Raw genomic sequence first — 27,882 nt, 5'->3', positions numbered from 1 at the left:
ACAAGCAAAGTCTTTGTAGACTTTTGTCGGGCGCTTCAAATCCGCCACAGGAGAACGAGTCCCTACCACGCTCAGAGCAACATAACCGAGCGGGTGAATCGAAATCTGAAGAGCATGCTGGTCGCGACGACCGAGCAGCACAGAGATTGGGACGCGCGGCTGTCCGAACTGGCGTTCGCTACAAGGACAACCGTGAACAGATCAGTGGGTATTACACCCGCTTACTTGAATTTTGGGAGAGAGATCGCTTTTCCGCTAGAGAATGCCCTACTCGACGCGGCGGGGCCTGCGCCCCCTCCGCTTTCGCAGTACGCGGCAAGGCTCCTGGAGCGCCTGGAGGCAGCGCAGCGAGCAGCCCGCGAAAACCTCGATGTCGCGCGCATGGAGCAGGCGGATCAGTACAACAAAGGTGGCCGTCACGTCGTTTTCAACACGGGCGACTTAGTACTCAAGAGAACGCACACACTTAGTAACGCAGCGCGCGGTTTCGCCGCGTCGCTAGCGCACAAGTGGGCTGGGCCATACGAAGTTACGGCACGGACTACGCCGCTCACCTACCAGCTGCGGTTGTTGACAAACGGCGAAACCGCCGGTCCGGTGCATGTCGCTGATTTGAAGGCTTTCCACCTTCGCAAGGACAATGGCTGCGAAGCGGTGGAAAATCAGCGCGATGCGGCGATCTCACCCCCGGGAGGACGAGCAGGTAGCGGTGCGGTTCGCAACCGACGCTACAACCTGAGGACCAGGTAGCACCCGTGTCTCTCGATTAATAATCACTCGCAGTGCTCTCGCCCTCTCAGTATGTCTTCTAGGAAGCTCCAGCGGACCGACGCCCGTGGCTCGGACTCCAGAAGGCAAGGCAGACCACCGTCGAACGGTGGCCGCCATCAAGGCGCGCCACCCGGCTGGCGGCAGGAGCCGCGCGAGTGGCGTAGGTTCCACGGCCGCGGTGGCCCCCACCGCCAGCCAAACCACGTGCCTAACCACTGGAGAGCACCTCCCAGTGGTGCAGGCCAACGCAAGGGCGCCAGGGATCATCAAGCGCAGGGCACCCCTCAGCACCCAGCCGGCGCTTCGGCCGCCGAGCAGCCGCAACCCAGGCGGTCCAGGAGCCATCGGCCGCTTGTAAAACGACGAGGAGCGGGCCGGCCTGTGCTCGCTCTGCGGCACACTTGTCGTGCACCGGCTCCGCCATAAGGCCGGTGCGTTGCATACCTGGCATAACGGCGACTGCAGCACCTTTCCCCGCAGTGCCACTGCAGAGGGTCAGCCCGGAGGAGGCGGCCCTCCGCATCCTCCAGTCCAGCCGCCCAGACCTGCTGTCCCCGGCGGCCGAGGAGCTTTGGAGGGCGCTGCCGGCAGGGCCCCCGGTGGAGCCAGGCGCCTCGCTCCCCCAGGCGGCTCGTGAGGAGCCGATCCAGCTAGCGGTGAGCGGCCCCCCGGCGAGCACCCCTCCCCCCTGCGACGACCCTATGGACCCGGACCCGGAGGTCATCGAACGCCTACTGGCGGACCCCGGGACGGACGTTTGAGGGGGGGGGGGGGGGGCGGGAGATGTAGGGTCTGCTCGCGGGCAGGTCAAATCTCGCGCCGCTCACCGCGGGTAGCCTCGGACCCCTTCTTCCCGAGTGGTGGGGCGGGGGGAGCGAGGCTGGGAGAAAGCCTTTATAAGGCGCGACCGGGAAGGCTCGCGCTCTCTCGCTCTTGGACCAGCCCTGCCAAAGGACCACCTGACCCAGCTGCCACGACGACGACCGGCCCCCCTGATGTGAGAATAAACCCTTTGTACAAAGTCCTGCCTCGAGTGACTGCCTGTGCGTCCCCGCGCAGAGGAATCGCCCACACCATTAAACATTGTTATAATGGAGTAATTACTCATTGGCATCCACCCGAGCGCAGCCATACGGCTACAAAAGAAAGCTATACAGCTTTCTCAGCCTCAGCCTTTCTCAGCTTTGTAGCCGCATGGCTGCGCTCGGGTGGATGCCAATGAGTAATTACTCCATTATTACAAATCTACTCCACCTTGGGGGATTCCCCTAAACATTTGACCAACACTTAAACATTCTTCCTTTCAAACCACGTATAGATTGATTTAAATATTCTTTTTTCCCTCTAACTGTTGAAATTTGGAATGGATTGGACAGCTCACTTCACTTATTGCCAATTGAAGAGTTTGTTGTTCAGTTGCCTGACAATTTGACCTGTTGATCTATTTTTAATACTTCTGTGTTATCTATTTGTATGCTACCCATGTTACTTGTTTTTACTAACATATGTACCCACTCCTGCTATGTCTCTCCTCTGCGACAGCAGTACGAGGGGGTACCCAAAAGAAACCGGACTAAATTTTTTGGTCGGCAAAGCTTCTGCGGTACCGCGTTTTGCCACTAGGAGCGCATAGAACGAACATTCCAGAGTGAGTAAGCTGAGTTCCGTCGTTGAAGGAGGTCTGGCTAGTTTAGGCAGAATTTTAGAGTGACGACTGTTTTGTGTGATCGTCGTTTTTGCAATGGCTGATTTTCGTGAACAGCGTGCGCCGGTGAAATTCTGATTTTTGCTCGGAAAAATTTGAATGGAAACTCTTGAAATATTAAGAAAGACGTACAAGGACGATGCTATGGGGACAACTCAAGTGTTCCTGAATCGAATCCTGAATCAAAGCAACAATCATGCCAATGGAAAACTTCAAATTCACCTCCCCTCAAGAAAGCTCGTCAGGTGAAAGCAAACCTCAAAACAATGCTGATTTGTTTTTTCGACGTGAGAGGAGTCGTCCATTAAGAATTTGTTGCGCAGGGTCAGACAGTTAGTCAGGCTGTCTACTTGGATGTTTTGAAAAGATTGGGCAACAGTGTGCGGTGGAAGCGGCCAGATTTGTGGCGGTCGGGTGACTGGTTTGTCCACCATGGCAATGCCCCTGCTCACACAGCCCTGTCTCTACGACAATTATGGGCCAAAAATGGCATGACCCCTATTCCTCAACCCTCATACTCTCCCGACCTTGCCCCGTGCTACTTTCTTTGTTTCCTAGAATGAAAAAAATAGGTGAATGGAAAGCGTTTCGCTGATGTTGCTGAGGTGAAGAAAAAAACGACGGAGGCACTGTGAAGCTTCACAAAAGATGAATTTAAACAATGTTTTAAAAAATGGAATAAAATATTCGACAAGCGTATCATTGCTAGTGGGGAATACTTTGAAGGAGATTGAAGGTCTGTGCTTAAAATGTGAACAAATAAGTTCAAACAAAAATATGTCCGGTTTCTTTTGGGTACCCCCTCGTATTTGTAAAAAAATAAATAAATAAAATACAGCAATTTTGCTTAAAACGGAGGTTTTAAAGCTACAATAGTCAAAAAAATGAAATAAAGGTATCGACCCCACCGGTTGTTTTCGCCAGTAACGCCTTATAAGACAACAGCTTCTTGGTAGTCTATCCCTAGGTTCGGCCAAAATGCAATTTATTTGCACATGCAAATCACAGAGTCGTTCTAGGTTTTCACGGTACGGGTTTGAATGGAACGCCAGCAAAGTTTTTGGATGCAGTTAGTTGAGAAAAGAAGATCCGTCTTTTGCAGCGCAAAAAAACAGCCAGGAGGTGCCGCAGGCTCAGTTCTTACGGAACTTACATTCGTCATCGTCATCTACAGCCTCACTACACCCACTGCTGGATAGATGCCGCTCCAATATCTGCAGCCACCCTAACTCCGAAAACTTCTTAATTTCATCTGCCCATCTAACTTTCTGTAGCCCTCTGCGATACTTGCCTTCTCTTGTAATCCATTCTATTTTTCTTAACGACCATTGGTTATCTTGCCTTTGCATTACATGCCCTAACCATGCCAATTTCTTCCTCTTGATTTCGACTAGGATGTCATTAGCCCTCGTTTGTTCACTGGCCCACTCTGCCCTCTTCCCGTCTATAACGTAATGCCTATCATTTCCCTTTCGTAGCTCGGTGTGTTGTCCTTTAGTTGAGTCCTTTTAACTATCCGCCACCTTTCTGCCCATAGGTGAGCACAGATGAGATGCATCTGCTCTACACCTGTCTCCTGAGGGATATTGGTATACTACCATTCACAATATGATAGATCCTGCCAGATGCCCTCCACCGCCTTCTAGTTAAATCGCTTTCGAGATTCGGAAGTAGACAGATTTAATCCCTTACCACTTTCCGCACCTGGCTACCAATTTTGAACTGCTGTTCCCCTCCTGGACTATTGAACATTGCTTTGGTTTTCTGCATATTAACTTTTAGACGCACCTTTCTGTTCTTCCTGTCTAACACATTGGTCACGCTTTACAGTTCATCGCCTGAGTGACTTAGCAAGGCAATGTCACTAGGGAATCACAAATTACTAGACTAAATCAAAATAAGATGGATCATCCTCAATATCTCAAGGACGGGGAAGCTCCTGGCCATATTTTGTCCTGCGTCCCCGCCGCAGCGATGGCGGTTTGCACACATCCCCGCGGCAAGCTTACCTACCATCTGTCATTAATTTACGCCACCAGTCACGTGGCGTGAGGTAATGACAGAGATAATGGCACATTATGGGTGTTGAAGGCTCAATGAGTAGAAATGAAAGTTGGCGTGTACCGATGGGCTACCGCGTTCTACGAGGGGCGTTCATAAGGTTCGTAATGTTGGCATGAAAGAACACAGGTAACGAAACGAGTCTTTAGTGGGAGTTTTATCTTCCTCGACATATTCCCCTCCCGAGTCTACGCACTTTTGCCATCAATAAAAGCCGTGCCGTCGGCAGTCTGTCCTGTGTTCTTCATAACCATTCTGAGAGTTCAGAAAGAGCTCCACTTGAGCAATTACGTCTTCCTTTCCCGCGCAGTGTTCTCTTCATGCGAGGGAAGCGGATAAGTCGCTAGATGAGACGTTAACAAGGGAGTTGGAGCAAAATTTCATAGCCAAATGATCCGGCGCGTGTAACCGTCACCTGCTCTGAGTCAGCCGTGGTTTCGTGGAGCAGCGGACGCCTTGGTGAGAGCGCGGCACCCTTCGTTATGAGCATGTTGTTGCGGGGTTCGTGAAGTGAGCCTACACCCATTTTCCTTTTGCAGCATTTCTTACACAGATATTCTCCGGTCAGCAAGACCCATAACTTCCATATGTGCAGCAATTTGTGCTACGGAAAGGAGCCGGGCTAGTCGTTACACGGTTTTAGTGAAAAAGCGCGCAAAAAATTGGAGAGCCAAGAGAACAAGCAAACACAAACACAGTGTCTGTTTCCTCACTTCGCTGTCCCATTTTTTTTTCGCGCCCTGTTTTCGCTATCAGCAGCATGTAATTGCCAACTGAGCGACGGTCGACCACTCTGTTCTTGGTGTCGAAGCTTGTCTGACCGGGTTGAAATTGTCTGAGCCATTTGAAGTATCATGAGATACGGCATTGTCACCGCACACCGCCACCAGCTCGTCATGAATCTTCTTGACGTCGAGCCCTTTGAAATAAGAAAAGCACATACCCCATGTGCTTCAGCTTTTGCTATTGGTGGTGCCATTATTCTTTTGATGCTGTAGCGGTGTTTCGTGGTACTCTACTGATGACCATTTCTACATTCAGCTAAAGCTAGAAAGACGCACATTCATTTTTATGTCTATAGGATCAGTGTGTTATAAATATACGCTACTGTTAATACGAACTTTATGAGCGTCCCTCGTAATTACAAAAAGAGTGCAAAAAGGCGGAGCTTTTAGAGGTTAGAAAAGAAAAAAAAGTGAAGCACAAGTCTCGCCATCATCGGCAGTAGAATTCGAGCGTCAACACCTATTTTTGGCGCGAATCTTAGAGGCTACGTTGCCCCGATGTTCACTTCATTACAATGCCAACAGAAACATTCAGTCTGCATAGCTAGAAGGGTCTCCATAGCTAGAAAAAAAAAACAGTCTTCTTTTACTCAGAGGAACAATCAGGTGGAGTAGGGTGGTACAATAATCTCTCGGTAGTGTTGATGCAGAACAAGAGCTGCCCTGCCGTTTCGTCCCGCCTTGGCGCAGCTCTGGGAGGGAACCTGGCCGCCGTGTTCTGCTGCAGCCTGTCCAGCCACCTGAACCGCGGGTCGAGCCGGGGCTTCCTTCCCTCGGGCGAGCGACTGTGCGTGGGGCCTTTGCAGATGTACTACCAGGGTGGAGACATGGCCGCCGTCGCCTTTGTCCTGCTGGGTGTCGTGGTGCCGGGCCAGACGCTGTTCGCTGTGCTCTCCAAGGTGCTGCGCTTCGGCCGCGTCTCCATGAGCATCGCTTTCTTCGCCGCCTACATCACGGCCTCGATAGCGCAGGCAGGTATTCCGAAAAGAAGTGCCAGTGGAAGCTGCCGCATGAAATATCTTCCCGAAAATTACTTTCCTGAACAAGCGGCCGCATTGAGGAAAGGAAACGTGCTATGCTAAGCGTTTCTCGTTTACAACAAAAATTTTATCCCCTGCCCTCCTTCCACTTGCCTCTCCAGGAGCATCACGAAGGCTTTGGCCGTGGCCGTTACCCGCGGCCGTTCGGCTTCCCCTGCTGTGTTATGTTCCAAGGGTCAATGACCCTCCCTTCTTTCCGCAGATACCGATAGCACCATGAAGTAATGATGACGCAGCAGAAAAGCGGAAAAAAGGGGAAAATCCCTACTCTTTGCGGCTGGCCTGTACTCTTTGCGTGTCGCGCAGGACCATGCAACTATGCTGTATTGTAAAGGTGCGAAAGGAGAAAGTGAGCTCCCCGCGCGCTCTAGTAGCGGAAGCGGATGTAGACTGTGAGAGTCCGGCGGTCCCATCCTGCAGTTTTGATGCTCGCTTTATCGCCGGCACAGGCGAGCCTGCGCTTTCTCCGCTAGTAATCTCCAGAGACGCTTTTGATCTAAGAGGGGGGCATAGTTGAGGCAGTTATCATAAGCGTGCTAGTCTGCATACGGAGCCCTGAACAAAAAGGAAATACAGCAAACAAAAAGGGAACGAAAATGAACCTGGGAACTCATAGTGCTAATGGCAGCAGGCGTTCAGGCTGCAGAAGATAAGCGCCACTTGAAAAAATAAGATTATATTCTGATTATACTATTCATCAGAACATATATAAAAGTAGAGGTGACAAACCGCTACAGAAATGAAAGACAGCCACGGAGCTGGTGGGGTAAGAAAATTAAGGCGGCCATTGAACAATGACGGATGGCTTCAAGGCAACACAAGGCGGCAAAGAAGGCGCAGTATTTTCAGGACAACCAAAAATGTGAAGCTGATCGACAAAAAAAACGAGGTACAGCCACTAGTCCAGGGTAAAATAAAGCACTCCACTGATCACTGCATGTGTGGCGTTCGCGCTGAAGCTAAAGGTGGGCCAAGAAAATTCAACTGCATAAGCTGTCTTACCTTCAAGCCGATTACGATAACATCTATTATACACAGGCTGCTAGTGCTGGCGGTGAAATAAAAAAAAATACAGGGGGCGCTTAAGCTCCGCCTTTAGAGTTTCAAGCGACAGCGCAATGCGTTGTTTGAACATGTATGCCTAAGGTCATTCTTTTATTTGCATTCTTACATCGTTGGGCGCCCTCATGCTCCAACCAGTGGGACCTTGTGTGACCCATATTGCTCTTCTCGTGCGACCAATCCATAATTTAACTGCCACCAGTCACGGTAAGCAGTTTGATCACAATCCGGTGGGCAGTTTGTGATGACACCGCTGTTCTGTTCTGGGGCCACTTCTTTTTTTGTTGCATATAAATGATATTAATGCTGATGTTACTTCTTCGTTCAGAATGTTCGCAGACGACTGCGTGATTTATAGAATTATAGATTGTTCACTTGATGCGCAAAGCCCGCAAGACGACTTAGATAAGATAGCCTTGTGGTGTAATAATTGGGACATGAATTTGAATACTAAAAAGTGTGTACACGTCACCTTTTCGAGGAAGCGCTCCTACCCTGCTTATATCTACACTATAAACCATGTGGCCTTGAAAAAAGAACAGAATTTTAAATACTTAGGCGTTTATCTTACTGCTGACCTGAGGTGGTCAAAGCATGTTAATTACGTCGTAAAGAAAGCTGCTGGTATATTAGGTTTGTTAAGAAGAAATTTCAGCCACCTTCCACAGCATCTTAAAGAACAGCTATATTTTACTCGAGTCCGCACAGTACTCGAATATGCATCAGTGTGCTGGGACCCGCACACACAAGAACTTATTGACAAATTGGAAAAAATTCAAAATAGGGCAGTCCGCTTTGTACTTGGAAACTATTCCAGGACACTCAGTATCTCGGAAAGCAAAAGGAATCTTCAGTGGCCAGAACTTAAAACTCGAAGACGAAATCTGAGATTAAAATTTTTGCATAATATTTTATATTCCAAGACTGGCATAGACGGATCAAAATATTTGAAGCCGCCTTTCTATGTCTCGAAGCGAAGGGACCACAATTTAAAGCTTCATGAATTTCCTTTTAAAGGTGACGTACTCCGTTATTCGTTTTTTCTGCGAACAGTTCGCGAATGGAATGCTTTGCCGCCACATATTGTTAATGTTCTACCAAATGATGCCTTTTTTCACGTGTTAAGTGCATGATTTTTTGTTTTTTTTTTTGAATGTGAAAGTGCCCCCTGCTGTAATGCTGAAAGGCGATGCAGGTACCAAATAAAAATAATAATAAAAAAATGTCACGTGACCTATTTGGCTCACCTGTCTCCTAGTTGCTAGTCCCTATTGAAAAAGTCTCATATGATTTTGTTGGGGCACATTTTAAATCGTATGGGAACTTATGAATGTATATTATATACATATGAAACCATATGGGACACACAGTAAGACGAGTATAACTTCTTATGAAGCATAAGTAAGCAAGTGTAGTTGCCGTGTCAGGTTATATGAGCCCATACGGTAATATATGATGATATACCTGGTAAGGTTAAGAGAACTTGAATAACCCATTTAGTCAGTTGTTTTATTATGGTGGAAATCCACATCACCTGAATATCTATATTGTCACGTTGTAGTGACGGCAGTCCAGCGGTCAGGAAGACACCAGAAAGACTTGCAAACGAAGCCCTTTATTTGGGCTGACTTGTGCCCGCAAAAGAACTGAATCACTCGGTGGCGGCGTAAGCAACAAGCGTGCTCGTCAATCGTCGAACTACGAATGCCCGCTGCTCGCGGCATCGTTCAATTTAAAGCCGGCAAGAAAACTTCGAGATAACAGGTCGAGACCATCTAGAGTAATCTGGAAACACGTAGATGCCGCTCTTCGTGGCTGTGATCAATCGAGAGTAGTCCGGTCGCTTCTCGCGTCACAAACAAAAATGATAACAACCCTTTCGTGCGGCCTTGCGCGAACGAGCGGACATTACAATGATACGTGGCATTACCCCCCTCCCAAAGAAGCATCGTCGCGATGCTTTAAAATGAAAATAAACACGGATAATGCAAACTTCGAGTCCTTTAGCGTTCGTAAAAATTCAGGGGGCACTTTGACTATCTAAAGTGCGTAGAGGCGAAAGCGTTTTCCGCACCACTTTGACTGCTTCGGTTGCACTGGTGGCGTCACATGTAATTGAGTACTAATTACTAAGTGATGACAAATCACTAATTAATGTTTAATTACTGATTCATACCTGCATACTAATTAACTGCTAATTAATGACGCTTACGCTTCGCTTTTAGGAGTGGAACGCGACAGCGTGTTGTAGCGCTGCCAGGGAGTCCACGGAACGCCACCACCCGTTCGGCGCGATGCGTTGTCGTTTGAACGGAACGGTTTTTGAGGAAAGGAAATTACGCAGTAACTGTTTCGTCTCACATATCTCGGTGGACACTCGTCACAATTCAGGGAGGAGGGGGGGGGGGGGGCACTTTTTTTTACCTAAAGTGCGGTCACTGATGTGTGGTTAAGATGTTAAGCTTCGCCTCTAAGAGTGGAACGCGACAGCGTCTTGCATCGCTGCCATGGAGTCCTATCGCCCATTCGGTTCTACGCCTCGCTCGTTGGTAAATTGTTTTTTGAGGAAAGAAAATGTATCTGTCTCTCATACCTCGGTCGACACCTACAACTCGCCGGAAAGGAAGGTAGGAGGATGGCAGTGAGCGAAGACACCGTATTCACTAGACGCGCCTTTGTTCATCCCAAACCATCGAGCTGGCATGGCGGAGTGGATAGCGTGCTCGTCTCGCACTCCGAAGACCGGGGTTCGATTCCCGAGCTCGACCAATTTCTTACTCGGTTTTATTCATTTACATGGCTTGACTAGAGAAGTTCATTAGGCTAACTGGGCAATTAAGCAATTAACTAAGCTCAGTCCCACTTACTTGGAGCATCACTATATGATCCCTTCAATTGGTTGCATGGTTACTAGCCAAAGTACAATTGGCCCCGTTTGAAATTTGCGCACTGTGACGGCACGACCGTTTCGACCAACTGAAAAGCGTAACATTTCTGTCGACAACTGCTGCTTACAACGATGAGACATTAAAGGCTTTCGCCTTAATACGGTTTAAGACGTAGGACATGTGCGACTTCTGGGCTTGTGCGTCGTCGCTGAGATGCTGTCGTTCCGTCGGGGATGACTTCATAGTCCAGGTTACCGCTGCGGCGGAGAACCCTATATGGGCCAAAGTAGCGTCGCGGCAACTTTTCGCTCAATCCACGGCGGCGAAATGGTGCCCATATCCAAACACGATCACCTGGCTTGTACTGCTTTTCTCGTCGGCGCATATTGTAGCGTCGGGCGTAGGTGTGCTGCTGGTATTTGATGCGAAGCCGTACAAGTCTTCGGGCTTCCTCGGCGCGATGAAGGTAGGCGGCGACGTCGAGGTTGTCTTCGTCTGAAACATGCGGGAGCATTGCGTCGAGTATTGTCGTCGGCTTCCTGCCGTATACAAGCTCGAATGGGGTAGACCTGGTGTCTCCAGGACGGCAGTGTTATAGGCGAAGATAACGTAGGGCAGAATGGAGTCCCACGTCTTGTGTTCGGCGTAGATGCACATGGAGAGCATGTCTGCGATGGTCTTGTTCAGACGCTCTGTGAGTCCGTTGGTTTGTGGATGATAGGCAGTTGTCCTCCGATGGCTTCTCTGGCTGTAGATTAAAATGGCTTGCGTCAGCTCCGCTGTAAATGCCGTTCCTCTGTCTGTGATGAGCACTTCGGGGGCGCCGTGTCACAGGAGAATTTTTTGGACAAAAATTTTGCAACTTCTGTTGCGGTACCACAAGGCAACGCTTTTGATTCGGCGTAGCGGGTCATGTAGTCGGTGGCCACGTTGATCCACTTGTCACCTGATGATGAAGTCGGAAAGGGGCCGAGGAGGTCCACCCCCATTTGCTGAAAGGGCTTAGTTGGCGGTGGTATGGGGTTCAGGAGTCCGGCTGGTCTAGTCGGAGGCTTTTTGCGTCGCTGACACTCACGGCACGTTTTCACGTAATGGGAAACGTCGGTAGCTAGCCGCGGCCAATAGTACTTCTCCTGGATGCGGTGCAACGTGCGAGCAATCCTGAGATGCCCCGCAGTCGGCTCATCATGACATGCCTGCATAATGTCTTGCCTGAGATTTTTGGTCACGACAAGAAGATGCACTGTCCTGTTGGGCGCGAAGTTCTTCTTCAGGAGGACATTATTGTGAAAGACGAAGGACGACAGTTGGCGCTAGAACCCTCGGGGAGGCGGTGCGGTCTTGCCTTTCAAATAATCAACTAGGCTTTGCAACTCAGGATCCGAGCGCTGCTGCTGCGCGAAACTGCTGCCGCCTACCGGTCCTAAGAAAGCGTCGTCGTCTTCCTCTTCCGGTGCTGCGTCTACGGGGGCTCGCGATAAGCAGTCTGCATCGGAATGCTTGCGGCCAGATTTGTAGACTGCAGTTATGTCGAATTCTTGAAGACGCAGGCTCCGACGAGCAAGGCGGCCGGAGGGATCCTTCAAATTGGCCAGCCAGCACAGAGCATGGTGATCGCTCACAACCTTGAATGGTCGTCCGTTGTCATCCAACTTCAACGCACATTTAGCGTGAAGCTCCCAGACACCCTTAGAGCGTGTGGGGGTAGCGGTCTCGGACTCTAAGGAGATGCCCTCGACTCAGCGTGGCAAGCTCAGCGGAGACCAGCTACCAAGTGACAAGAGGTTTTTGGTCGTTTGGTGCCCAGCTTTCGCCGGTCGCAAGCCAGAGAATGGGTCGGAGCCAAAGGTTCACAAACAAAACAAAGTTTATAAAGCCAAGAAACGATACAGAGGATTACACAATCACTAGTACACATACAAAGTGATTAATAAAACAATTCAACTCGTGCAATGTTAAATTAGAGATAAAATGCAATACAAAGGCAATATTGCACCTAAAGTGCATTAACACACGAGAGAGAGGTAAATTAACAAGACACAATTTGTTCACCGGGCACTGCGGCAGTCCCACGACCAGAGTTCCACGACGATGCCGTCCCGCAGACTGGCGACCGTGGCCTCGTTGGTGCGATGCTGGCCGAGTGGTGTTTTCCCGGGAGTCGAACGGGCGCGCTTCGATGAAGCTTAAACGGCGGTCCGGACTGACTTGACAGCGGTCGACGCCTTCTTTTATAGGCTTGCTTCGACGTCTGTTTGTTCTACGCGCCAGAGTAGGCGCGCACATACACTCAGCATCGGCAGTGCTGTCTCCCTTCCCTCTTCTCACCGGCCGCGCTTGGTCAGAGGTCGGGGGTCGCATCTCGAAGATTCGAGCGTGTTCTGGCGTGGCGCCGTCGCCGACGGGCGAGGGGGACGTGTCTTAGTGCACGCAAGGCTACGCCCTTTTCCCCCCGTCAGCTGTAGAAGCAACTCGGATGCTCCAGAGAAATCTTCGACATGGATGACTCATTCCCTCGGCGCACGCCGTGACGGTGAGCGGTGGTGAAGGGGAGAGGGAGCCACGCGCTCAGCGGTTTTCCTTTTCCCCCGTTCGGCCCGCGCCGGCTAGGCGCCGTGCGCGCGGCGGCGTTTTTCTTTGTTTGTTTCAAAAATGCGCCGAATTTTGTGACATCCGTACAGGTAGGGGCGAAATTTCGACGTGGCCCAAATAATGGCGAGACATTTTTTTCTCGGTCGTCGAATAGTTGGCTTCGGCTTTCGACAGTGAACGGCTAGCGTACGCGATAACTTTTTCCTCTCCACCATTTTTTTCTGGACGAGCACCGATCCTAAGCCCACACTGCTTGCATCGGTATGGATTTCGGTTTTGGCGTTTTCATCAAAGTGCCCGAGCACAGGAGGGGACTGTAAGCGGCGCTTTAGCTCTTTGAAAGCTTCCTCTTGCGGCATTTCCCATTTAAAAGGCATGTCCACCTTGGTAAGTTGGGTCAAAGGTTCAGCGATGCGCGAAAAGTTCTTGACGAATCGCCGGTAATGAGCGCACAATCCAAGAAACCTGCGTATAGCTTTCTTGTCATTAGGCTGTGAAAATTCTGCGATCGCGGCCGTCTTCTGGGGGTGTGGGCGTACTCCATCCTTCCTTACGACGAGACCAAGGAACAGCAGCTCCTTGTAGGCGAAGTGGCACTTCTCTGGTTTCAGTGTCAGGCCTGAAGACTTGATCGTTTCCAGCACTATCTGAAGCCTTCTAAGGTGGTCTTCAAAGCTTGAGGAGAAGACAACAACGTCATCTAAGTAGACTAGGCAAATCTGCCACTTCAAGCCTGCGAGCACCGTATCCATTACTCGCTGGAACGTCACTGGGGAGGAGGAGGAGGAAAACTTTTATTCCTATTTATAGTGAGAGGTCGATGGGACGAGCCAGGGCCCGCCCCTTACAAACACTAGGAGGGATCCCTAGTCTGGGATCCCTGTAGCTTCCGCAGCGGCCCGGGCTCTAGCTACCAATGCCTGTTGGGCATGGAGTTCGGAGCAGCCGCGCAGGGCAGCCTCCCAGTCCTCTCGAGTGGGGTGGAGGTGGGGTGGGTGGACAGGATTGGAAGGGCATGCCCACACCATGTGGTAGGTGTCCGAAAACTCCTCCTCACAGTGTGGGCACGCGCCCGAGAAAGAGGAATTGAAGTGCTTAAGTACTGCCGGGCACAGTACAGTATTGGTATAGAGGCGGAGAAGCCAGCGCTCCTCCACCCTGGTGAGGCCTTTACAGGGAGGGGGATAGAGACCATGAAAGTTTTGATAAAGAGAGGTGATCTTTTTAAAGGTGATGGCCGGATTGAAATTAAATTCCGGATCAGGCTGCGGATGAGGCGACGCCCGGTGAGTAAGCGCGCGGGCGGCAGCGTCGGCTGCCTCGTTCCCCTCAAGACCCGCATGAGCCGGAGGCCACACGATGGTACGATGGGTCGGAAACCCTGTGTATTCGCATGCGTGGAGAATTTTGAAAGCACGGTCTGGAATATACCCTTGCTCAATATTGCGGCAGGCGCCCCTGAAGTCCGTAATAATGACTCGGGACTCTGGATCTGCGGCGGCCAGTGCAATGGCGATCTCTTCCGCAAATGTAATGTTTGGGGCACCGCAAGTAAGGTCCTGAACTGTAGTGTTTTGGTGGATGACGGCCGCCGTGTACCAACCCTCATTGTGTGGGCCGGCCGCATCCACATAGAAGAAACCTGGCTTATGGCCATATTGTTGAGAAATAGCCTCCGCCCGCGCGAGACGGCGACCATCATGGGTGTCTGCAGTCATCTTCTTCGGAAGGGATCGCACCTGGCGTGCAAAGCGCCAGGCTTCAGCGATGCGGGCCCGTTCTTCTGTATGTGTTGCGTAGGATATGTGTAAGCGGGTCAGAAGGCGGCTCCCCGCAGGTGTTTTGCTTACGCGCAAGTAATGATTGTTAAGATGAGCTTCTCGTAACTCCCCAAAGGTGTTGGTCATCCCCAGACCGAGGAGACGCTTTTTGGACGTCGTTATTGGGAGGTCGAGCGCTCTCTTATAAATCTTGCGGAGAACTACTTCTAAGGCATTCTCATCGCATTTGCGTAGGTGGAGGTAGGGAGCCGAATATAAAATCCGGCTGGTTACGAATGCATTGGCCAGCCGCAGGGCATCTTTGCATCGTAGTCCCCCCCTTTTATTGGATACCCGGCGGAGCATCCGACCCACCTGGTACCCCACCTTACGTAGCTTGTTTAAGGTAGTGTCTATCTTGCGCCTAAGAATGAAAAGCCCCAGTACCCGGATCTCCTCGTGTTCGGGTATCGGTCCGCTAAGTAGGGAAAGGGCAATTTTGGTTGTGCACTTTGAGTTGGGGCGTATGTGCACAAATTCCGATTTGCTCGGGGAGCATTCAAGACCACAGCGACGAGCGTATGCGTCCACAATAGCTGCCGCTTGTTGCAGGTTGATCTCGATGTCTCCAACCGATTGTTGTGTTGCCCAGAGGATGATGTCGTCCGCATACAGAGCGTGCTGCACACCGGCGACCTCTGCAAACTGGGTAGGGAGCTTCATCATGGCCAGATTAAGTAGTAATGGCGAGAGGACAGCTTCCTGTGGGGTCCCTCGTGTGCCAAGTTGATATGGGCCATATTCTGTGTCTTGCAGCCGGATATAGGATTGGCGATCTGCAAGGAATTGTTTGATATAATTGAAAGTATTCCGCCCACAGTCTGTTTGCGACAAGTGGGATAGGGTGATCACGTGGGTCACATGGTCGAAAGCCCCGCGCAGGTCAAGTGCGACGACTACTTTATCATTGCTGGGGTGCTCTACGCTGTCGAGAATCTCCTTGTGAAGTTGCAACAGGACATCTTGTGCGGACCGGTGTGGGCGGAAACCGTACATGGTGTCTGCGAAAATGTTTTGCTGTTCCAGGAAAGCCGACAATCTGTCGCGGACCATAGTCTCCATCAGCTTCCCCACACACGAAGTGAGCGAGATGGGCCGGAGGTTGTCGGTGTTAATGGCTTTACCTGGCTTGGGAATGAAAGTTACTAGTGCCGTTTTCCAATCTACGGGGAGTGGTGTGCCTCCAACCCAGATAGTGTTGAAGTAATCGAGGAGAGTTTCGTAGGCGGGATCTGGGAGGTTGGCAATAAGCTTTACCGTCACCTTGTCCCGGCCCGGTGCTGTACCTCGCTTCATTTTAGCCAGGGCCGCTTTTAGGTCATGGAGCTGGAACGGTTGATCCAAATCCGCGCTCTCGGAACCTGCATACGAGTACGCCTGACCACGGGGATCCTGGTGTATGCTCAAATATTTGTCTGGGAGCGCATCGGCCAGTTTGGCCGTGTCTCCAGTGAAGTTATGTATAGCCCTTTGAAGCTGTTTTTGTGGCTCAGTACGTGTTTGTGCCGGATCAATAAGGGCGCGGAAGAGGCGCCACGTACTCCGACTCGACATTTGCCGAGCTGCAGTGTTGCATCGGTGCACCCAATTGGAGTCGGCGAGTTGGGCCCCGTATTGTGCCGCCTGTTGGGTGATATCCGCGATGCGAATTTTGAGTTTCCGATTGTGTTTTTGACGACGCCAGCGGCGGACTAGGCTGTGTCGTGCCTCCCAGAGGTGGAGGAGGTGGTTATCCACCGCCGGGCTCGGCTCTGAGAGTTGAACATTTTGCTCGACTGATTTCAAGTGGGATACTAGGTGTTGGGACCACGTTGAGTATCCTTGGTCCATTATCGATTGAGGATTGGTGTAGCTGCTCCTAAATTTGGTCCAGTCGGGTAGTTTTGCATTGGCCTGTGGTCTTGTGAGTGGCTTGGTATGGATTGTAGTGGTAATTATGCAGTGGTCGCTACCGAGGGATTCCTCGGTGTTCCTCCAATCTGCATAGCGAATATTTTTCGTGAAGGTGAGGTCCGGACACGTATCGCGTGTAACGGAGTTACCTATACGAGTGGGTTGCGCGGGATCCGTGTGAAGAGTAAGGCCTAGTGTGGAAACAAGCTCCGCCAACTTGCGTCCGCGTTTCTCTTCACGTGTGTACCCCCATAAGGGGCTGGGACCATTAAAGTCCCCAACGATTATGAGGGGATCCCGATTCGCGACCGTCAAAGCCCGGCTGAAGATATCTGCGAATGTAACATTTGGTAGCTTTGGGGGACAGTAAATGTTGAGTATGTGCAATGGGGGGTCCTGTTTGCGTAGCGGAAGGATGGTCACCATTACATAGGAGAAATTAGCGCTAAGATCCAGGTCAACCTGGGAGGCCGTGTAATTTTTATGTACGCAGAGGCAGCTCTGCGCATCCTGCTGGTACACCGTGTATTTGGCAAGGGTGGCGCCATTTCCTGGCTCCTGAAGGGCCACTACAGCAGGTAATTCTGGGAAAGTTGTAAGGAAAAGGCGTAGATCGGCTCGCTTTGTGCGTGCCTTGAATCCGCGGCAGTTCCACTGTTCAATTTGAATAGGGATTGAATTGCTTCGCGGATGCTTCCTATTTCTAGGGTCGCCCGCCATGATGAAGGGTAGAGTTGTGAGTTTGGAGAGAGGAGGCTTAAGAGCCAGTGGCTCCAAAGAGAGGAGCGTTCTCTATACTGGGGATGGCACAGGGGACCTCTTCTTCTTCTCCGGCGATCCGACGCCTAGACGCTTTGAGCTGCCGGCCTGCGAAGGTTTTGAGCGGGCCAGCGCGCTTTGGAGCGCGGGTAAGTTGAGCGAACTGAGCGGTTATGAGGTTTGGGATAGATGCGCAAGGTGGCTAATTTTGTTGAGTGCCGCCGTAAGTGTGGCATTGATTGGCGTCTCCAATGCGGATATTCTGTTGTTAACTTGAGTTTAGAGCGCTCTCACTCTCGCCTCGAGTGCCGTGAGGGCATGCGCAGCCTGTCCTGAAGGGGTTGCGTCGCTTTCCATTGCCTCTGCGGCGGGTGGGGCAGAGGTGTAGTTGGGGGAATTTTGGCGGGCCTCAGCTATTGCAAGGCGCTTTTGAAAATTTGCAACCTGCTCGCGGAGAGCAGATATTTCTTTTTGTTCGGCAGAGATTGCCCGTGGTTGGGAAGATTGGGAAGGGGGAGGGAAGGGAGAAGCTGCCCTGCCCGCGCCGCTCACCTGCGAGTGTTGCTTGACAACGTTTGCCCACGTCTTGGAGCCGCCGTTCTGAGGAGGTCCGAGGGGCTTCGCTGCACCGGCTTGAGGCGGCGGTGGCGCAGCTTGAGGTTTTCCCTGGCTCCCGGTAGAAGAATTCACAGGCTGGTCCGTGGCTTGGTCGGCAGCCTTGGCCTTCAGCTTGTCCGGGCGACGCTTGCCACGCCTGCGTCGGTTCCGCTTCGATTTGCGCCCGCGCTCGGCATGCGGGGGCTGGATAGCGCGATATTTAGCCGTACACGCAGGGCCCCCCGTGGCATGGGCCCCGCCGCACACTGAACACTTTGGGTTGCACTGGTGAGGGGCCCGCACCCCTTCAACGAGTAGAGCCTGCTGCCCGCACAGGCCACACCGGTACAGCCTCTGGCCGGGGCAGGCGTCCACGCGGTGGCCGACCACACCGTAATGTCGGCAGGCTGGAATGGTTCGCTGGTAAGGCCTAACTTGTACAAGCTCCGACTCGTAGTGCACGAAACGTGGCTTTTCTGTTCCGGCGAAAGTCAGTCTCGCTTTGTTGGGCGTCCCAAACTTACGCACTTCCACGATGGTGCCGTAGCGCCATTGGAGCCTAGTACGGAGCGAGTCCGTAGTTTCAGAGTTACGGACGGTGATGACGCCGTAGCAGACGTCCTTGCCGTCTTGGCGCTTGCGGATAGCTTGAGGGGAACTTGCTTGCGGATAGCTTGGCGTTCTATCGGCGATACGCGGTAGGGGCTCTGCCACAGTGGTCGGGCGTGTTCGTCGGTGACAATGCGGTGCTTGGCAAGCCGGGTTCGTCGCACATTCGATGCTGATGAGAAGCAATCGCTGTACCTTTGAAGAAGACTGCGTATTTGGTCTTGACTTCTCCGGGGGAATGCGGGGTTGATGCCGAACGTGGGTTGGTGGTCTTGGTCAGATGGTTCTGCGGGTTGGTCGGGGAGGACTAATATATCAGATGTCTGGCAGCTCGTCGAGAAAGGCAATCGTAGTACCTTTGTTTAGATGCCGGTATTCTTAGGTGAGGTTAGTTAGCAGCACCTGGGCTTGGCCATTCCGGTTTTGGGCGACTCCCCTTGCGACGCCCAGTCCACGATCAAAGAGTAACTGGATGTTGCCCTCGACGACGCCTTCGGCAGTTTCGATGTCTCCAGTACCTATGCAGGCGACGACACTTGATCGGAGCGGCACGCCGAATGCTTCGTCGAGGACGTTTAAGGCAATGTGATGAGTCGCGGTCGTCACGGCAGATATGGCTTTGTCCGTGGAAAACTCGATCGACTTGGATCTAAGGTCGATTATCGCCCGATTATCGCTCGATTATCATTCAGGAAGTCCAATCCTAAAATCACGTCTCGCGAGCATTTCTGTAGGACCAGGAAGGTTGTAGCATAGGTTCGCCCATTTACTGTAACTCTCGCGGTGCAGCGTCCTGACGGCGTAATAAGGTTACCACCTGCGGTGCGGATCAGCGGGCCATCCCAAATTGTTGTCACTTTCCTGAGTCGGGCAGCGAGTGGCCCGCTCATGACTGAGTAGTCAGCTCCCGTGTCGACCAAGGCAGTAACCGCGTGACCGTCGACCGTAACTTCAAGATCACTTGTTCGCGTTCTCGTATTGTACGTTGTCTTCGGTGTCCGATCTCGGCTCCGTCGAGTAGTGAGGCTGCTGTGGGCATACTCCGACGTTACTTCACTGGGCAGCGTTAAAAGTTTCAAGTCTGTCCGCGCCGCCGTCGTCGTTGTCGTCGTCTGTGTTGTCGTCGTGGTTGAGGCATGGTCTTGAGTACTCGTCTATGGAGGATCATTGTCATTGCGCTTAGAAGCAACCTCACCTCCAGAGGCTGCTTTATTCAGTTTAACCTTCGGGGGCTGGGGGAGCGTCCACGCATCGTGTAACCTCGGCTAGGAGATACAAAGCGCGGTGAAGATGGCGACAGGGAACGTGATAGGCGGCTCGGCGATGAGCATCCTTCCCAACACAAAAATTCCTCGATTTCGGCTGGTCGCTGGCCGGGTCCGGGTCGTGGAGCATCGTAAGAGAACCCTCGGATGCCCAGTCTTCTGTATGCGCAGTGCCGGAGAACGTGACCGGCTTCGCCACAGTGGAAGCATAGTGGGCGGCGCTTGTCGGGAGTTCTCCACTCGTCGCATTTCCTCGGCTGTGTGCGACGCTCGTAGGACGGGCGGGTTGGGGCGAGGGGGCGGCGGTCCAACGCAGCTGGCTGAGGGCGATAGGGGTTTGGGTCTTGTCGTCTAGGTGCAGGACGGCGCACTGCTGCGGCGTAAGTCATGGCTGGGGGCTGCAGAGGCTGCGTGGGTGTCGGCGTCACACCCAAGGCCTGTTGAACTTCATCCCGGATGGCGTCTGTAAGCGATGAAAGCTGCGACTGCGTTCCCGTTGGCAGCAATCGGCGGAGCCCCCCTCGCACAACTTGACGGATAACATCCCGCAGATTATCGTTGTTAGCGGTGCCCAGGCAGTTTTCTGAGAAAATGCGCTGCTGGCGGTCATACTGGCGTGCTCGGGCATCAAGAGTTTTTTCCATGGTGGATGCCTCTTCAACGAATTCCGCGACTGTTTTGGGTGGGTTCCGTACGAGGCCCGCAAAGAATTGATCTTTAACTCCTCGCAAAAGCAGCTTGACCTTTTCATTTTCCTTCATGCTCGAGTCGGCACGCCGGAAGAGACGCTTCATCTCCGCAGTGTACACTACGACGGTCTCGTTTGGGTGTGGTATGCGAGACTGTAGCAGCTGCTGGGCTCTTTCCTTTCTAACGACGTTCGTGAAGGTCTTGACAAGCTGCTCTTTGAAGGTTTTCCAATTCGCGAGGCTGGCTTCCTCATTCTCAAACCAGACTCTTGCTGGTCCCTCCAGGACAAAGAAGACGTACCTAAATTTCATGGCATCGTCCCAGTTGTTAAAGACAGCCACACGGTCGACCTGCTCCAGCCATTCTTCGGGGTCGGCGCCAGCCGAAGCGTCGAAGGTTGGTGGCACCCGGGGCTGCTGCAGAATGACTGGAGTCGTCGTCTGGGGCAAGCTCATGGTGGACGTTGCGGCTGGTTTACGCTTCCGGGTAGGGTCCGGCAGAGTCCCGAACTCAGGTGCGTCCCCTAGCAGACGTCGGCTTGCGCGGTGGACTGCAGTCAGATCCTCCGGTGAATGACTAAGAGGGCTGGCGTCACGACTTGCTGGGGGTGTCCGGTACATAAAAGGCTACCCAGCACCTCCACCAGATGTCACGTTGTAGTGACGGCAGTCCAGCGGTCAGGAAGACACCAGAAAGACTTGCAAACGAAGCTCTTTATTTGGGCTGACTTGCGCCCGCAAAAGAACTGAATCACTCGGTGGCGGCATAAGCAACAAGCGTGCTCGTCAATCGTCGAACTACGAATGCCCGCTGCTCGCGGCATCGTTCAATTTAAAGCCGGCAAGAAAACTTCGAGATAACAGGTCAAGATCATCTAGAGTAATCTGGAAACACGTAGCTGCCGCTCTTCGTGGCTGTGATGAATCGAGAGTAGTCCGGCCGCTTCTCGCGTCACAAACAGAAATGATAACACCCTTTCGTGCGGCCTTGCGCGAACGAACGGACATTACAATGATACGTGGCAATATGTAAACGATGATGTACAGTGCCACTATCGCGCTTGTACTTGCCTGTGGTTTGCCTCTGAATGCTTAGTCGTAAATGTATTGCCGGCGCCGCTCCTCCTCTGGCCGCATGGGGAGCTAAAGGACGCATTTTGTCAGGAATTGATGAGCTAGGTAGCCGTGCGTAGCAAGAATTACATACGTTATGAGGCGATGACATGAAAGCTAGCATTGAGAAATTATGGCATCCTCAGACGGTTCTACCACAACCTATATTTAATAAAGATGCAGGGCATCGGTAACACCTGCTGAGGCGCGCAGGGGAGACGCACGGGACTCCGGTTTGCGATGAAATGCCGTGAAGGCATTTGCTAGTTGCTGTCTTGGGACCACCTGGCTCCATACCCGTAATTTTTTGCTCACAACTATGGCACCAGGTTTTCTGGGGAACAGATCCTTTACCGCTATCCCGTTAAAATTAATGCCCATATGTGCGGAATTGGTCATGCTTGAGTTTATGTTCATTGATCCTTGGGAGTCGTCAGCCACTCCTGGCGCATTGGTGCAGGGTTTAAGCAATTCGTCAATGCCCTGCGATGCCAGGTGCTGCCATTGACTGCGACCTCCCACAGTAGTCAGTTCGACCACAATCCGGCAGGCAGGTTGGGAGGACACCATAAGATGGCGTAACCTAGGTGACCCATCTTGGATGCTTCTCTCGAGATATTCCCCTCACAACTTCGTCGGCGGATTTTCTGCAGAACGCAAGCCTTAACGCTTTCACGTGGAAACGCGTCCGTGCACAGAACCCCGGTACTCATTACAGCGCCCCAGCTGTTCGAAATTAATACGTAATCCTTGCAATTGAAATTTATTCCGTAACCAAGAGGAATGTTGCCAGGAGGGCAGGTAAAAAGCTGAAAAAAAAAACATCTTGAGGAGTCCTGACCTCCTAGCATACACAGCAACGCAGCAGCGTGCCGCGAAGGCGGTACACATCAGCATCAAACGAAGGGAAGAAAAAACAGCTTATACAAACAAGGTACGCAATTTCTGTGAGGAAATCGCGGAAACGTCATTATTTGTTTCAGTAAAAAGATAATTTAAAGCCGTCGACAATGAGTATTTCAACACTTGTTTCCCGTAGTTTGTCCGGCATTTGGTGACATTCCAGGGTTCCAAATAACTACGTCAGGACTGCTTCTTTACCACGTAAAAAAAATTATGCCTTAGGAATGGAAAGCTGCCTATTGCATATGACAATTGCTGCCTTCGCAGCACAGTTAAGCAGACTCTCCTTTCTTGACGGCCTTGTGCCGGTGCAGGTGGTGGTGTTGCTGTACATGGCTCGGCTGATCGTGTACATGCTGTGGAAGTGGAGCATCGATCCGGACAACGCCGCCATCCCCTGCCTCACGGGCTGCGGCGACTTCCTCGGCACGGGATTCCTTACTCTCGCCTATCTCGTGCTCGCCCGCACAGGCGACAATTCGGCCATCGAGGAGGAAGAACTCAAGTGGTACAGTGCGCACTTCGTCACGCCAGCCACAGCGCCTTCTCCTCCGCACGTGCCTTGGCCCGTCCTGGTCTCCTACGGTGCTCTCCGCCTCGACAATGCCACTACTGCTGCGCCTTAGCAAATGCCGAAAGACGCCTTTCGGCAAGGCTCCCGGAAATGCGGCAGCTTTGGCGGAGGAAGAAGAATGGTGGACGATGTTTTTATTCGCACAAAGATATTTTCCGATTCAAGGTGCCCTCAGCTGCGTCTTCGCAATGGACGTAGTCCTAAGGGCAGATCTAAAACTTCACGAGCCAAAAATGTAACGATGTCGCTATTGGCCATCCTCGCAGGCACACTGGTTGGACACATTAGCAGTGCACATGGAGTCGTCAGTTGCATTCCGCTTTTTTTTTTTTTCAAAGTGAATTCATGGATAGTGGCAACGCTTGCTGTCGGTATTATAATGTTTAAACAGAACAATTTGACAAACGCTTATAAATACACGCAGCTAAGTAGGGACAGTGGTGGTTTTAATCACCCTTTATATGGAAAGGATGTTACAAGAATCCGCAAATCGAAACTTCGTGACATCTCGTTGATTAGTTCCAGTATCTGTGTTCACTGTTCAAGAAGATGACAATACACAAAAATAAGTTTTATAACCTACTTCTTGTTCTTAATTTATCGTTTTTGTTTTCGTTATTCTGCAGTCTTTAACGTTCTTGCTTACTTTGAGCACGCCAATCTGTTTGCATTGTGTTGCGTAATTCTGCGTGTGTGTGCAAGTACGTGACTCAGTGCCTTTGGGGTCGCATATGTATTGCGTTCCACGAGTTGCGTTCCACGCCTGTGTATTGCGGCCCAAGCAGCTCAAACAAGAGCAAGCCCTGTGGTTCGGCTCAGTGCGACAAAAGGTGACACAAAGAGCAGATTGCTCTCTTTCTCTTGCCGTCTTTATAGTTTTGTGTCGTCTTGGAGCGCTTATATTCATCGACCCTGTTAATACTATTACTAGCTTCGGACTCGTCGTTGCCAAAAATGTCTCCTCGTCCTCTAAAAGCTATAGTAGAGGTTAGTCACTTTTTTCCTACTGAACAGCGCTGTTCTGGTAAGATCGGGCATGGGGTCTAGCGACGACCCCCAAAATAAGGTACTGCAAAGGTCTTGACTGCTTAAATTACCTCAGAAAAAACTATGCTGGCGAGCCTCGTTGTCGGCGATCATGTTGACAAGGTGGAACACACCTTTTGCAGTGCAATTTCTTGATTATCATATACCTAGGACGCCTTGGCACGAGATGCCAGACTATAAACGCATAAACGCAATAAATAGCTCTTTAGAAGGTCGAACGTCTCGCACAACTGTCCCAATATATTTGAGAGTATGAGTGAATCTCATTTCAAGACGAGCATTCACTAGACAGACGGCGGCCAGTATTGCAGCGTAACGTTTCGGCCCTCAAGGTTTTTCTTAATTGTGTGGTGACCGAAATCTGCCGTTCTTTCGTCTTTAATACACGACCAATTTTTTCCAAGCATACTGGCTTAAGATTTACGTTTACTTAAGTGTGTGGAATGTGGTTTGGTTGCCAACTGACTACGTGTAGCCTATGCCGTTCAGTGGCAATTTGCGCGATTCCAGACATCAACGAGCAGTTTTTCTGACCATTTCATTGGTACTTTTTTTACCAGAATCAAGATGATTAAAACCGAAACATTTTACTAAACAGTTTTGGGTGGTTCACATGACATAGCGTTGGGTGGAGAGCGCTATGTACAGTCATGAAATTTATGAGCGTGAACACGGCAGCGCGTGGCAGATAGCCTCGAACCCTACTCATGGCGATACGCGGCGGCCGCTTTCGTAAACAAAGTGGAAAGGGAGGTCTGTCCTTCGGCTTGCCGGAAGCAGGCAAAGCGGCATACCCCTTTCCACCACGTTGCGGAAAGCAGCCGCCGCGTATCGCCACGAGTAGGGTTCGAGGCTATCTGCCACGCGCTGCCGTGTTCACGCTCATAAATTTCATGACTGTACTTTCCAAAACGCATAGTAACATTATTGATCGCCGTCCTATTCGTTTTCTAATATTCTCTGAAGCCAGCAGCAGCCAGCTATAAAGTGCCGAGGATTAAGTTTATCGTCGCCTCCGGCAGTAGGCGCGAGCATGAAATGCATTTTACGAAAGCCAATAAATTTTCAAGACGTTGGCTTCTTGAATGACATGCGTTCATTTGTTGCATGAGTCAAACGAGAGCGGATTCACCGTAATCAATGAAGAATACCGAAGTAATCTGCGATTCACTGACGACATTTCCTTCCCAAGTCACTCACGAGATGAAGAGCACGTCATGAAAATTGAGCAAGGAAGAGCAGAATGGTGGTTTTAAAAATTAACATGCAGGAAACCAAAGTAATCTTCAAAAGTGACCCCAGAGGCTTCTGAGGCCCTCACAGCGTGCTTACATTCGCAAGAGAACAGCATTTCACAATTATCATGCAAGTGATAAGGGAATGCGTCTACTTATGGCAGGTAGTGGCCGCTGACCCGGATCATAAGAGGTAAATTACTAGAATAAGATTGGAGTGGAGCGCATATGGCAGGTTCTCTCAGATCGTGAACGCCAGTTTACCAATATCGCTCAAGAGATAAGTATACAAAAGCGGTGTCTAACCAGTACTAGCCTATGGGGCAGCAACGTGGAGGCTAACGAAAAGTGTTCAGCTTAAAGTTAAGGACAAGGCAGAGAGATATGGAAAGAAATATTATAGGTGTACCGTTAAAAGACTGAAAGCGGGCGGAGTGGATGAGTGAAAAGACCTGGTCATTGACATCCTAATCGAAAGCACGACCAAACAATGGCCTCTGGCAGGTCATTTATTGCGAAGGTAAGATAACCGCTGATTAAGGGTAACGGAGCGGATTCCAAGAGAATTTATGATTAGCAGGGAGCAGCAGAGTCTTACCTGGGAGGATAAGATAAAGAAGCTTGCGGGTGTACGGTGGCTGCAGCTAGCAAAGGAAAGGGTTAATTAGAGAGACATTAGAGAGGTTTTTGCCCTGCAGCAGGCGTAGTCGGAAAGATATTTGTTTTACAGGCACGCCTATGAATCTATAATGTGTACTGTTTAGCGACGCTAAGAACCCTTTTATTTACAGACGCACCACCTCTGTTCGCTTAGTAGTGCTAAGCTCCAGTGCGAACATGCAAAACTTTGTACATTTGAGCCACTTGCAGTAGTCTCGGCACCGAGTTTTCTGAGGTATACGGAGAGCAAATGAGCATAACACACGCAGTGGTGCTCGAGGCCGCCGGCAATGTGATCATTTTAGTTGCCCTAGAGGCTTCGAAGGCGCGCACCCCACGCATCCATTCGCTAAGGTAAGCATGCGGGCTAGCTCAACATACACCAAAAATGACGCTCAGGAAAAGTTTACACACGAGCGCTGGTTCTTCCATTCATGGCACACCGGTTCATTTTGTGTGCGCCAAGCCGCATACTCTTAGCGGAGAAAGTTTCAGAAAGTTTTTTTCTTAAATCTACAGCTTCAAAATTCGACCTCAGGGTGGCCATGGTATCCGGACGACGTTCGATTCAGCTTGCCAGGAACTGCAGCAAAAACATTTCATGCTTTAGTAAACTTCATGCATTGAGTCATCCAAACGTTCAAGCCAGACGTGCACAAACGGCAAGGCAGTGGATTTTAATGGTGCAAAGGCAGCGTAGCCAAAGAACGCCAATATTGATGTGCTTTTTGTTTCACCTGAGGTGGGTGCAAGGAGAATTTCACCAAGTTTTTCACCCTAAAGAATCCTTAAACCAATAATTTCGAACGGAAGCTATGTTTTCTTTGTAGTTATCACCAAAGTAGTATGTTTAAATATGGAATGGGTGAGAAATTGGAAGCTCCTATCATTACGGTGACGCCATTATGATTATTCAGTTGTTAAACTTTGATACTTAAACTTAAACTTTAAACTTAAACTTTAAAACTTTGATAGTCCCACCGTTCTGCTCTCTCTGGCTAACTCATTCTTTAAAATTTGAACGGTATTAGAAGAACCGTTAGACGAGGTATATAAGCAATTCTAGTTTTCAAGTGTACGGCGGATTTATCATCATCATCTTCGTAGCCGGTCTACGCCCACTGCAGGGCAACGGCCTCTCCTACGTCTCTTCAATTGACCCTGTCCTTCGCCAGGTGTGGCCGCCGTATCTCGGCAGAGTTCTTAATTCTATCCAGCCACCTAACTTTCTTCCGCCCCTGCTACGCGCGCCTTCTCTTGGAAACACAGTTGCGATTATCTTGAATTCTCATTGCGTGCCCTACCAAAGCAGCTGATTACTTGGAGCCTAAATGCTGAAAAAAAAAACTGTTCGTTATCTGTATGATTTTTATACAAAAGACGGCACTTCTTGCAACGAAGTGGCGTAGGCTGAAAGCTTTCCAGTGCTCGCTAGCAGCTGTCCGAAATACCTTATAACATTTTTCTGGACACAAGAATATCGCCCGACAGCTACACAAAGGCGACTTATTAAAGTTTCACAGTAATCAACACAAAGGCCATACCCTCTAAGCTGCAGTACATTCCGCTAAATACCGACCAGCTGTTCACCTGCCACCATGTTTTATTATTATTTCCCACAAATTGTGAGAGGGGTGTCGGATATTTTTTTTTCATTTGCCCATTTCTTCCTGATCGACCCCCCCCCCCCCCCCCCCCCCGGAGTATTTAGATTCCGAAAAGATCACATGATATGAACTTTCCCTCTATTTTGCCGACGCCTGTTTCCCCTGCGGTTCGCCGATAGGGCCACCGAGTTTCTGTGAGCACGTTTC

The 27,882-nt window shown here is 50.8% G+C and overlaps 1 protein-coding gene across 1 annotated transcript in view; it reads left to right on the top strand.

Moving 5' to 3' along the window:
• LOC149325434 (solute carrier family 41 member 3-like) overlaps positions 1-23,178 on the top strand; it is a 68,644-nt gene extending 45,466 nt beyond the window's left edge. Inside the window, exons 8-9 of the mRNA XM_089564283.1 lie at positions 6,013-6,293; positions 22,867-23,178. Coding sequence (XP_089420409.1) covers positions 6,013-6,293; positions 22,867-23,178 — 593 coding nt within the window. The remainder of the gene's footprint in view (positions 1-6,012; positions 6,294-22,866) is intronic.
• The last annotated feature ends 4,704 nt before the right edge of the window (positions 23,179-27,882 follow it).

The sequence above is a fragment of the Amblyomma mixtum genome, chromosome 10, assembly GCF_055824585.1.
Source record: "Amblyomma mixtum isolate Tamu chromosome 10, ASM5582458v1, whole genome shotgun sequence".
NCBI classification, from domain to species: Eukaryota; Metazoa; Arthropoda; class Arachnida; order Ixodida; family Ixodidae; genus Amblyomma; species Amblyomma mixtum.
The sequence above is the reverse complement of the archived record's forward strand: the minus strand, read 5'-3'. Positions and strand labels throughout refer to the sequence as shown.